The 12294-nt window shown below is 34.2% G+C and overlaps 1 protein-coding gene across 1 annotated transcript; it reads left to right on the top strand.

Annotated features, from left to right (window-relative positions):
- Window positions 1–52: 52 nt before the first annotated feature.
- On the top strand, window positions 53–5023 carry LOC125657925 (F-box/SPRY domain-containing protein 1-like). The gene is made up of 3 exons (XM_048888849.2): window positions 53–665; window positions 800–875; window positions 2311–5023. Exons 1-3 carry the CDS (start codon window positions 93–95, stop codon window positions 2418–2420), a joined length of 759 nt encoding a protein of 252 aa, XP_048744806.1. The 5' UTR covers window positions 53–92; the 3' UTR covers window positions 2421–5023.
- The last annotated feature ends 7271 nt before the right edge of the window (window positions 5024–12294 follow it).

Here is a 12294-nt window from a genome sequence, read left to right as displayed (position 1 = left end):
ATTTCTATTTTTAATCGAGTTCGAAATACAAAATAAATTTATGCGACCAAATTCTCGCGAAAACTCACGAGGGTGACCTGTCACAAACGAGTATGGCTGCCGCTAAGTTAAAACCAGAGATTTTGGAAATAATATTTTCATATTTAAGTATATCTGATCTTAGGACTTGTTCGTTAGTCTGCAAAGATTGGTACAAATTTTTAAATGACGAGGATAATGATGTGTGGAGATTTCATTGTGTGAGGAAATTGGCCGAGGAGGCTTTAAAATCTGACTTGTTAAAAAATGTTCCTACTTACAAAGCCAAACTTCGCGCATTCTACCATGCATGGAATCCAAATGATTGTTCGAAGAACATGTATGTTAAATCCAATGGTTTTTCCGTGCATAGGAACCCAATCGCACAAAGTACAGACGGCGCACGGGGTAAAATAGGTTTCCGTTCAGGCCGCCACTGCTGGGAGGTGTGGTGGGAGGGGCCCTTGGGGACTGTTGCTATGATTGGACTTGCTACTAAATATGCCCCTATGCAGTGTCATGGATATGTTGGTTTGCTCGGTGGAAATGACCAAACGTGGGGCTGGAATTTGGTGGATAACTATCTTATACACAATGGAGATAGTCAAGGAAATTACCCAACAGTGAATAACGCACCTAAGTATCAGGTGATGAGTTGTGATCCTGAAGACACATGATTTGTTGATACAGTTCTACCTCACAATAATACTCATATCTATATTATTTCATTCTACACATTACATGTTTCTCTGTCAGTGATCTCTGTTTTCTTGTTTTTAAGGTGGGAGAGAGAATACGTGTGATTCTTGACTGCGAAGACAACACATTAGCATTTGAAAAGAACTATGAATTTTTAGGTAATTCCAAAACATTTGTTTCAGTAAAAGTGCACATACTGTGATCTGTTTTTTATGTACGCAGTGATAAAAGATATAGTCTTGAGTTACAGTTTAAGATAATCTCATATAGGCCTATTACAGTTCATCATTCATACTGATATTTTAACATTCATTTGGTTGATTCATTGAATATAGTGATTTAAGAAATATGGTTGTATTTATTCAACAGGGGTTTTTTCTTCCTATATAACTGGTACCAATAATCGAAACATAGGTGATGTGGATAAACAATATAATTTACGTATTTTAAGAAAACACTAGACAAAATGTCTGCAGTTGTGAATCACATCTTTTCCACAATTGCATTTCAGAATTTTATCCCTTTCAACAATGTCAGAATGTTAAAAATTAAAGGGGCATGTTTATTGAGCATTCTAAGGATGTTATAGATAAGACGAGGGCACATTAAGTGGCAAGAAATGAAATATTCAGCAGTCATGATGTTCATCTGTTACAGTCAAAACATTTGATGTCACAGAGCGACAGGCAAATGCTAACTCAGCACGGATTGAAAAGATCTAAGCTTATTGCCGCACATGGGGGGGGGGGGGGCATTTTGTTTTTTGCACAGACTTCCTTGTTACATAATACATACTTAATAATTCTTTTTTGTGAAAGACATACCTCTTATAGCATTATAACAATATTAAACATGCATATTAATTACAACAAAACTGAAAATAAACAACCAATTCATACAAATACACTGTGTTTTTTAACATTTCTCAGTACAAACATGCTTTAATGAGTATACAGGTCACATACATGGTTGAATTGAATCTTAAAAAGTTGATTTTGCATATATGATATTTTGCGTCTGAAATGGAAGCTAAAGGTAGATTAAAATCAGGAACAGCAGTGGAAAATTTTATGTTCCCCTTAGTTTTGATCCCTTGTAGACCTTATTCTTTTGTTTTGAATACGTTTTACCAAATGTTTTTAAAACATTATTATTCATTAATACAATAAGAGTAAAACTAAGTGGATTGAAAATCAACATAGATATTGGAATTTCAATCCAAAGTTTTCAAGGGAGTCCGCTTATAAAAAAAGATCCCACCTGTGCACAGCGACAAGCTTGAATCTTTTCAATCCGCGTTAGCATCTGCCCATCGCACTGTGACGTCAAATGTTTTGACAGTAACAGATGACCATCACGACTGCTGTATATTTCATTTCTTGCCACTTAATGTGTCCCCGGCCCGTCTTAAAAAGTGATATTTGAGCTAAGACAATTTGATAGTTACTGAATGATATTGAAAGTAACAACAAATATTTGGTAAATTAATTTTTGGGGTCAGCATGTACCATGACAAACTGTGAATGCAATTTTTTCATTTCATGTAAATTTATTCTTATGAATGTTCTCTTATGAGTTCTTCTATTGGATCAGGTGTTGCTTTCCGAGGATTACCAGACACGCCCCTTTACCCTTCTGTGTCGGCAGTGTACGGCAATACAGAGATCTCAATGGTTTATCTGGGACCACCTCTTGATGGATGACAGTCGTTTCATGCTCTAGAACAATCATCCACTCAGCATGACGCATCTTGTGCCCCACCATGGAAATACAAGTCTCTGCACAAAGAGATAGCTGATTCCTCAGTCAAATAGCCTGGATGTGTTTATAAAGTTTACGTAACATCCAGTGAGAATCATGTGTGTGTCAAGATTTTCTTGAGTTACTTTTGCTGGACCAAAAGTAGTGATTTATTAATATCCATTCTTTGTGTCTCTCAGATCTGCTGCTATACAAGTTTGATGAATGTTTGGTGATCATTGTGAGCACACAAAATTTTTCGCTGTGTGTTTGTGTGGATGTGATTGTGTGTGGGATTAGATTTATAGATAGTGTTTGTCTGCTGTTGAGATTTTTATTGTATGCTGTGTTGTAGCAGTATCGACTTCATGTTAAAATCTTGCACTAGTAACCAAGTGCTATTACTGCTTTTTCAGAGAATATGGCATGTAGAGAAAAAAGTACTTTTGTAGTGTAACAGTTTATTTTTCTCTAAAACCTCCGTTTTTAAAGAATTTTGTAGATTAGTGAAATTAAAAAGATTACATTTCTAACTTATGCGCTTAGGAGATACTTGGATATTAGTAGCTTTATCAGGTATGAAACACTCAATGATACATGGATTTTAACAGCTTTATTAAGCGTTAAACATCTTACAAGTTAGGATGTACATGTATCTGATCTGGAAATTTTTTTTTTTTTTTTTTTTTTTTTTTTGGTGTTTGATCACATTTCATGCATCTTTTTAAGAGTAGTAGTATTTGCATATTAGGTACAGTTTGAACATGATATGACAGTTTTATGAACAAATATCTAACCAAAAACTTATAGTGAAATGATAATTGCTTCAATATTTAAATAACTTTCTCTATGAACAATTATTACGGACATTAATGTGCCATTTTTGTACTACAAAACTTGTTGACTTGAACCAGTCCACATTGAGTAATATTATTATGAATGACTCGGGGTTGGGCGGTTAAAACAGTGGTTTTAACCGTCCCGGTCAATACTCCCTAAGTGGTCAATGCTGGTCAATTGAGATTTAAACTGTCCATTTTCCTATTTTTGCATATTTTTTGCAAAGATAAATTAAGCCTTTTCATTATGATATATGGATCAATTGGTTATCAATAATTTTCATTATATAATTAGATGTAATTTCATAAGTTTAATATATTTGGTTTGCTGAAACTGTGACCATAATATCTTCAGAACTATAAAAGAGGGTCACATATAGCATAACTGGACAATAGGATCTGCTTATACATGTACCTGGACAGATTAAGAATAACAGGTAGCTGGACATTAAATAAACACAGTGATTTAATATGAATTGGGTGACAGATGCTGTAGATAAACAATGTGTTGCAATGTATGGAGCAGGAGATGTACCTGAGCACAGGAAATAGTTGACAGGTGTTAATTAGCATACTCTGGGACCAGAGAGGACCAGTGTACATGTTATTGTTATGAAAACATCACCAACACACCCCCTAAAATGTTTATTTAACAGTTAAATGAAGATTTGAAACAATAGGTAGTTCTTGATAAACTAAAGAATTTGAACAGAAATAGAAAACACTTCCCCCATCATACTACCTATGGCTTCAACAAAACATTTTGGAATTTCTATGATATTGTTGAGGACAACAAGACCACAGCAAGATGTAAAGACTGCAATGCTGTTGTCAGTGCCAAAGTAATACGGCTACAAAACAGTTTTTTTTAATTTTTACAATAAAATTTTACATCTTCCCCTATTTAATTGAGTCATTTACATTATTTATTTAATATTATGACTTGCAAGTATATTATAAACTGATAGTGCATGTTATGAATTACAGTATTTACCATAATGGCCACTGAAACATTTAAAATAACCAACAACACAGACTATAATGACCAAACAATTTTCAATCAACCACTATTGACCGGTTTTAACCAGTATTGACCACCGGCCCGGTCAATACTCATATTGACCACTTTTTTGCCAACCCTAGAATGACTGTAGAGTTCTGTGTGTGCCAATCAGAGAAAACCACACACACACAGCTCTTCATTGTATGCACAGCCTTGTCGGACATTCATAACTGGAGCCATCACTTTATGTAAATGAATATGAATGAAACTGACATGGTTTTTAACTGTTGTAGTAAAGCCATTTTTGACATGAATTTTAACCTCTTCCCAAAAAATTCTATGTCAGAATATTTTCAAAAGTGTGAAATATTTTTGTTTGTAACATTTTATGAACCTGTTTGAATATTTAAATGCACATTTTTTTTTATTGTGTGCTTAATATTCTGAAAACATGTTTTACCTTGCAATAGTGTAATGAAGTGTAATGAATTTGTATGAATGGAATATTATGCAGATGTAAATGGAGAAAATGAGTAACTATCAAAATGGGTATATGCAGAAAAACAGACTAGTGTGTTTGAAATATTCAAATGATGGGATGAAATACGAAGATTATGTGTTGAAGTCTTGCATACATGTTAAAATTTTGTATTGTATATGAATACATTGTACAACTTTATGAAGTTTGAAATAAATTTCTGAGTAAATTTATGGAACAAGCCAATGTTTTCACTTTTAATTCATTATTGTAATCATAATCAAACAAGAGGTACTGTGAGCAATGCTCACAAAGAATATCCCCCCCCCCCCCCCCCCCCAATCTCCCAAAGGGTGTTGGTAATAGGTATAAACTACCTCTTTTCTGAGTGTAAAAAACAAATGGCATGACAAACCGAACCATATTCCTACTTCGATGTCCAGTTCACGTGACCTTTGACCTTTTGACCCCAAAATCGATAGGGAACATCTTCATCCCATGGGTAGTCCATATATATGATATGGTGATGGTAGGTGAAAAGGATAACGCTTTAGAGCCCGGAAACCATTGCGTCTACAGACAGACGGACAACCCGATTCCAGTATACCCCCCACAACTTGTTGCGGGGGGTATAATAAATGTTTCAAACCATAAGGGGGGGGGGGGGGGGCATGATATGTCGGAGACTTTGGGAATAGTTATTGTATGTTTAACAGTTCAACTTTAACCTCAGTCCATGCAATACGTGAATTTGATGACAATCAAAACAACTTAATAGAAATTAATAAGATGTGTATTCTCATCAACAACTTTTCTTTATAGCTCAACAGGGGAACTTGTTTAAATGCATATCCATGAGGAAACCATGCAGAGGACTCTGAAAGCAATTTCTGAAAATTCCTTACAAACCATGTTTTCACATCACTGATTTGAGAATAGTTACATACAGTGATCACAAAATTAATTACGTGACAATGAATTTAACGTGGATCAATTGCAACACACATTTTATTTAATGGCTCATTAAAGCACTGTATTTTATGATGCACCAAGTCACAGTAATCTAATTAAAATCAGCTGTTTATTTGGATGCAATGATATATCTATTGGTATACCACAATACATAAATTTAAGAATTATACCTGTACTGTATTGCAGTACGGGAATCCTATACTTGTACACTGTGATATACTAAGAAAAGATTCAGTGTATTCTGTTTAATTTTTATTGAAATCCATTGCTTGTCATCAGATTCTGTTTCAATCTTGTTAGAGCTGGTTTTTAGTGTCGTCTGCCTGTGTGTGAATAGTTGTCCTTCTTGGGTTATTTCCCTTTACCATTGTCCAGATATAGAAATCATTACCAAAATATGGAGACAAATCAAGGTCCGGTGATTTTTCAGCTGTTGTGTTTAAATAAGTTACAGCTCACTAATATCTATTTTTATACAAAAAGTGTGCTCCATAAGGTATGCTGGCATAAAGCAACACAGCTAGTTCATGCCCTCATGTATTTTTGAAAATGAAATTTTTTTGTTGGGTGAATGCTCAAAAACACAACTTGTGTTTAGTGGCATTTAAATTGTTTGTGCAGCCCTTTTTTAGCTCACCTGAGCCAAAGGCTCAAATAAGCTTTTCTTATCAAAATTGGTCCATTTTCTGTCGGCGGCGTTGTTGTTGTAAACTTTTCACATTTTCATCTTCTCCAGAACCACAGCTGTGGGTCAATTTCAACGTACCAAACTTGGTCAAAAGCATCCTTGGGGAAGAGCTTTCAAGTCTGTTCAAATTAAGGGTCATACCCCTTCAAAGGGGAGATAATCACATAAATGCAAAATTAGGGTAGGGTCATTTAAAATCTTAAGAACCACTGCGCCACAAGAGCTGACATTTACATAAAAGGTTCCCGACATAGTACAGATTCAAGTTTGTTCAAATCATGGCCCCCGAGGGTAGGATGGGGCCACAATAGGGGATCAAAGTTGTACATAGAAATATATAGGGAAAATCTTTAAAATTCTTCTCATGAGCCAGACGAGCTGACATTTACATGAAAGCTTCGTGATATAGTGCAGATTTATGTTTGTTCAAATCATGGTCCCCGGGGGTAGGTTGGGGCCACAATAGGGGATCGAAGTTTTACATAGAAAAATATAGGGAAAATCTTCCTTCTCAAGAACCACTGAGCCAGAAGAGCTGAGATTTACATAAAAGCTTCCTGGCATTGTCAGAATGGGTTAAAAGCATAAGAGGAATACTAAAATCCAGCATTAGACATAATAAAACAAAAGTACGTACCATCTATCCTTTTGTAGTTAGTAAACCAGAAGTGATAAAAGAATTAGATAGGTTACATGAGGAATATGTTTTGGTTCCAGCTGACAAAGCTAGTAACAACATTATCTTTGTTTAAATAAGGCTCATTATTACAACTGTATTTTAAACGAACTTGGCATTAATTTCATTTTTGGTAATCGTACTTATACTTCAACTGCCCTTTCAAAACAGGAAATTCTTCAAAACCATGTTTCAGTTTTAGACACATTTAATATCCCAGTCAATGGGTCGAATGAATATGAGTTACCGTTCCTATACTGGATTCCTAAACTACATAAAAACCCTTACAAACAAAGATACATTGCTGGATATAGTAAGTGCTCTACTAAGCCCCTATCTTTGATTCTCACGAAAATATCAACAGCTGTGAAGGAGAACTTCAAACTTATTGTGGACTACATATGCCAGAGGTGGTATAAATCAAATGTGGATTCTAAAAAATTCTAAAAAACATTTAGTAAACTTGAAATCGCAAAACTTTTCTCAGATCAACAACATCAAAACCTATGACTTTTCAACACTTTACAGGACCATTCCTCACGATAAATTAAAGACTAGACTTTTTGACATCATGGGCAGTTGCTTCTTCAACAAAAATGGAAAACGGAAATGCTCATATCTAGTGATCAGTCATCCAAAAAATTACTTTGTTAAACACCACTCTGATCCACGCACAAGTATTCTGAAGTTGATATGAAAAATATGATAGAGTTCCTCATTGACAATATCTTCGTGGACTTTGGTGATCAGGTCTTCCAACAGTCTGTTGGAATTCCCATGGGCACGAATTGTGCTCTTTTGCTAACTGACCTGTTTTTATATTCATATGAAGCAGAATTTATTCAAAAACTTCTACGTGAGAAGAAAAAGCTGTTGCTGTGGCCTTCAATTCGACAGTTAGATATATCGACGACGTTTTAACTATTAACAATAGCTTTCATTCATATATATGTCGATTTTCATGTATCCATGCGAGCTCGAAATAAAAGACACCACAGAGTCATCCACTTCTGCTTCATACTTAAATATTTTATTGAAAGTAGATATTAACGGCAAACTAACAACTCAACTTTATGACAAACGGGATGATTTCAGCTTCTCCGTCGTCAACTTCCCATATTTATGTAGCAATATTCCATTGGTGTTTATACCGGGGTATCTCTCAACTGAATCGATACGCAAGAGCTTGTTCTGCGTATTGTCAGTTTTTAAATCGAGGCAAGCTACTGACAAACAAGTTGATGGTACAGGGGTTTCAAGAGTCTCGTTTAAAGTCAGCATTCGATCGCCAATTCTATCGTCGTTATAACGATTTAGTGTGCCAATACAACCTATCATTGGGTCAAATGTTGTCTGGCGTATTTCATACCGATTGTTAGACCGTTCGTGGCACATTGATTTTGACTACGGATAACTCCCGTTTTCCTGCTCAAGATATAGGGCTCACGGCGGGTGTGACCGATCGACAGGGAATGCTTACTCCTCCTAGGCACCTGATCCCACCTCTGGTGTGTCCAGGGGTCCGTGTTTGCCCAACTATCTATTTTGTATTGCTTATGGAATTTATGAGATTGATCACTGTTCGTTACCTTCAAATTTCATTGGTTATCACACCAAAGGTCATTATTAGACTATCTTCATAGTTTTTTGTGATCAGGTCTTCCAACAGTCTGATGGAATTCCCATGGACACGAATTGTGTTAGCTGACCTGTTTTTATATCCTTGAGACGGATTTTATTCAATTTAAGCTTAGAATTACATCAAAAGAAAAACTCTCTTGCTGTGGTCTTCAACGTAACAATTAGATATATCACTGTTTTATCTATCATGTCACTACATTAATATTCTAGCACAAGAACATGTTTGAAAAAATCCACACATAACCTAGCTAATAATTCTTGGGTTTATGCTAATTTATTATTATCATTATTTTGTACAACTCCTCTTAAGGTAGCTCATTACACTAGAATGTTATTTATGGCTCGTTAAAACACCTCGTATGAAGTATGATTTCACCATCGAAAGAGTGATACAAGCTCTCAATTGTTTTATATTTAAAAAAAATGTGATTTTTCCCGGAATGTTAAAAAAGGTGTTTTGTTTGCAATAAGAGATTTTAGAGTCCAAATTTTGCTGTGATATTTGGTGCATGATACATGTATGAACATCTAATAAAACATACCTAAAAGATTCAGATATACACGTTCTAGGCCTAATTTTTTAGAATTTTTTTTTTTTATGTATAGCTGGTAGGGTGATGCTCCGTTTGGCACAAATATCGCTCCATTATAAGAATGAATCATAACACCTTTGATGACTAAATTTCAGATATAATAATTATATTCAAACGTGAGAAAAAAGTACCAATCCCGATCAAAATTGACGGAAATTACTAAACATGATCATATTGTTGTTAATTGTATGCACTTTTCATCAAGAAATTAGTTTCCTTTATAAATTCGTTTAATTTGTAAACCATTTTACATCAAGGGAATGTAGTTTTCTGATTACAATGTTCTCTATGACTACTTTTTTATAATTCCGATCGGGCTTGGTTCAAATTTGAAAAATCGCAATATATTTTAATTTTGACCATTTCATTTCAATTTCTTTTTTAAATATATTTCTCTAATATATCTTTTTTTCTAACTGACATGTGTTTTGAAGATTTTATAGTTTAAAAATTACGTAGATTTTAAAAATATCAGGAAATAATGTTTTCAATTTTCATAGATATTATTTTATTCAAAAAATTAGAACGTCTGTCTGAGTCGTTTCTAAAGGCTTATTTTCTTAGCTATTCATAGCATGCATCAAAGCACAGCTAAATTTGGGCTTTAGAGTATCTTATTTACAAACAAAGTACCTTATTTTATTATTCCGGGATAAATCGATCACACACAAAAAATCATTTTAAAAAATAATTGAGAGCTTGTATAGCTCTTTCGATGGTGAAATCAAACTTTATAATTCGATTCCTAGAGCTCTATGCAAATCATCTAGGAAAATCTTGACGTACATAACTTCGTAAGCATCAACAAATGACAGTACAATACCTATAATTTCTTCAATCTACAAAAATATCTGTGTGGTCTTAATTTTGCACACGAGAAAAGGTGAAGATAACGAACAGTGATCAATTTCATAACTCCTATAAAGGTGAAGATAACGAACAGTGATCAATCTCATAACTCCTATAAAGGTGAAGATAACGAACAGTGATCAATCTCATAACTCCTATAAAGGTGAAGATAACGAACAGTGATCAATTTCATAACTCCTAAAAGGAATACAAAATTAAGAGTTAAACAGAAATTAGTCCATATCCATTGAATGTAGTGAGATATTTAGTTGAACAAAAATGTAGGCCTACACTATTTTCATTGTGTTGTTTACATCGATGGGTCGTAATGACGTCACGAACACACAGAATCAAGAACGATAAGTGGGTAACAAATTCATTCCATGTACAAGTTTACAGCTTTATTTCTTATCGATCCAAAGACAATATTTTTTTATTAAACGCTATTTGACTTTCATTAAGCATCCCCTGGCGACCAGTCACACACGCCATGAGCCCTATATATCGATCAATTAAACGCATAGGTGATGGTGTATAGGACTCCAGGCCCCATTCCCCCTCCTTGTATTTTTGAATGGTATTTCGGGTGTATTCATATTTTTGATAAAATATTAAACTTTATCTAAAATCAAAATTTCCAATGTATAGAAAATTTATTGGAAACATTCAAATATCTTATCATTGTAGATTCTTAATCATGATTTGGAGCATAATGGTGTTGACAAAATGTATACTTGAAGGTTAGATCAAAACAGAGTGCTCAATGATTGAATCTGATCTAAAATGATATGGGGCTTGGGTATTAGAAGAGGGTAGTTGTTTTTTATCATTATTTATATTATCATTAAATTGTGTGCACTGTACACATGCAGGAAACATATACACTGTACACATGCAGGAAACATTTACATGTATGTGTGCGATGCATGCACAAGTGCTACTTGATGACATGATATTTGTTTAACCATAAAGTTTTGATTTTTCTTTTAATCAATTACCAAAAAGAAATAATATTGTTTCATTTTTATGATCGATTCGGATCTGAACATATGGAAGGGGCTTGATGAAATATTTTGCTTATATAGAGTCACATCTTTTGAAAAACGAATGCTTTGTGGGGCATTGCCAATTGTGCTTTCATGGTTTTTTCGGATTTCCATGAAGAAATTACCTAACAAACCGCGAAATGCTCTGGAAGTTTAAATCATATTGGTGAATATGCAAGTCTTTCCACAACCAGTCTGGTCAGTTGTAATGAAACTATGGTCTCTTTGGTCAGGTTCAACGCCTTTACTTGGTCTTCGTCCATGTTTAGGATTTAACAATATTTTCTTACCTGTTTCATGAAGCTAATTGTTGATGGTATTTACATGAAATACCTCGTCTCGGGATAAATAATTGACTGCGACAATATATTTTCATCTACATATATTTAATTCGTAGAAAGAATTAGATTTGTATTCCAAGATGTGATAAATTATTGACTTTATAGTAAAAATAAACTTTCAAAAATCCATGCATACAGCTTACGTTTACATAACTCATTGCGTAGAATTAATTACACTCATAATCTTTATGCACTTATCTGTCGATTCACGTAATCATTGTTTATACTCAAAGTTGAACCCATTATTTTTTAGTTAAAATTGCTCAATATTGTTAAAAAAAAAAACAAAGAAAAAAAAAAAAAAGAGGGGGGTGTTTAAAAAATTATTTCTTGATATTCTGTTCATCATGTTGGTTGATATGAAAAAGCTTTTTCATCGATATTTGATTTAATTTACAACTCAAAGTTTAGATAAGTTTGAATTGCGTATAACTGGTTGTTTTCGTACTAAAATGATTAAAATTAATTTACTGTCGAGCTCAGAGGTTTTATCGTTAAAGCAGCCACTCTAACATTGAATGTGGCGATTCATGAGATGTTCGATTCGCCTCAATTTGACGCTGACACAGTTGACACTAGCAGTATCATTGCCCATTGTTTGATTTACCGACAGTGGAGCAATGAGAGCAAGGAACGACAACTCTGGGTAGAGATTGACTGTGGATACGTGTGTACATTATAAGTATCTTTGAATTTGAAAGGTCCACACAA

Source organism: Ostrea edulis, chromosome 9, assembly GCF_947568905.1.
Source record: "Ostrea edulis chromosome 9, xbOstEdul1.1, whole genome shotgun sequence".
Lineage (NCBI taxonomy): Eukaryota > Metazoa > Mollusca > Bivalvia > Ostreida > Ostreidae > Ostrea > Ostrea edulis.
The sequence above is the reverse complement of the archived record's forward strand: the minus strand, read 5'-3'. Positions and strand labels throughout refer to the sequence as shown.

What these genes read in the sequence shown, in the direction of transcription:
- LOC125657925 (XM_048888849.2), top strand. Translation starts at nt 93, where the DNA reads ATGGCTGCCGCTAAGTTAAAACCAGAGATTTTGGAAATAATATTTTCA. An exon ending in ATAACGCACCTAAGTATCAG is followed by an intron (nt 666 to 799) that starts GTGATGAGTTGT and finishes CTTGTTTTTAAG; the next exon opens with GTGGGAGAGAGAATACGTGT. An exon ending in AAAGAACTATGAATTTTTAG is followed by an intron (nt 876 to 2,310) that starts GTAATTCCAAAA and finishes CTATTGGATCAG; the next exon opens with GTGTTGCTTTCCGAGGATTA.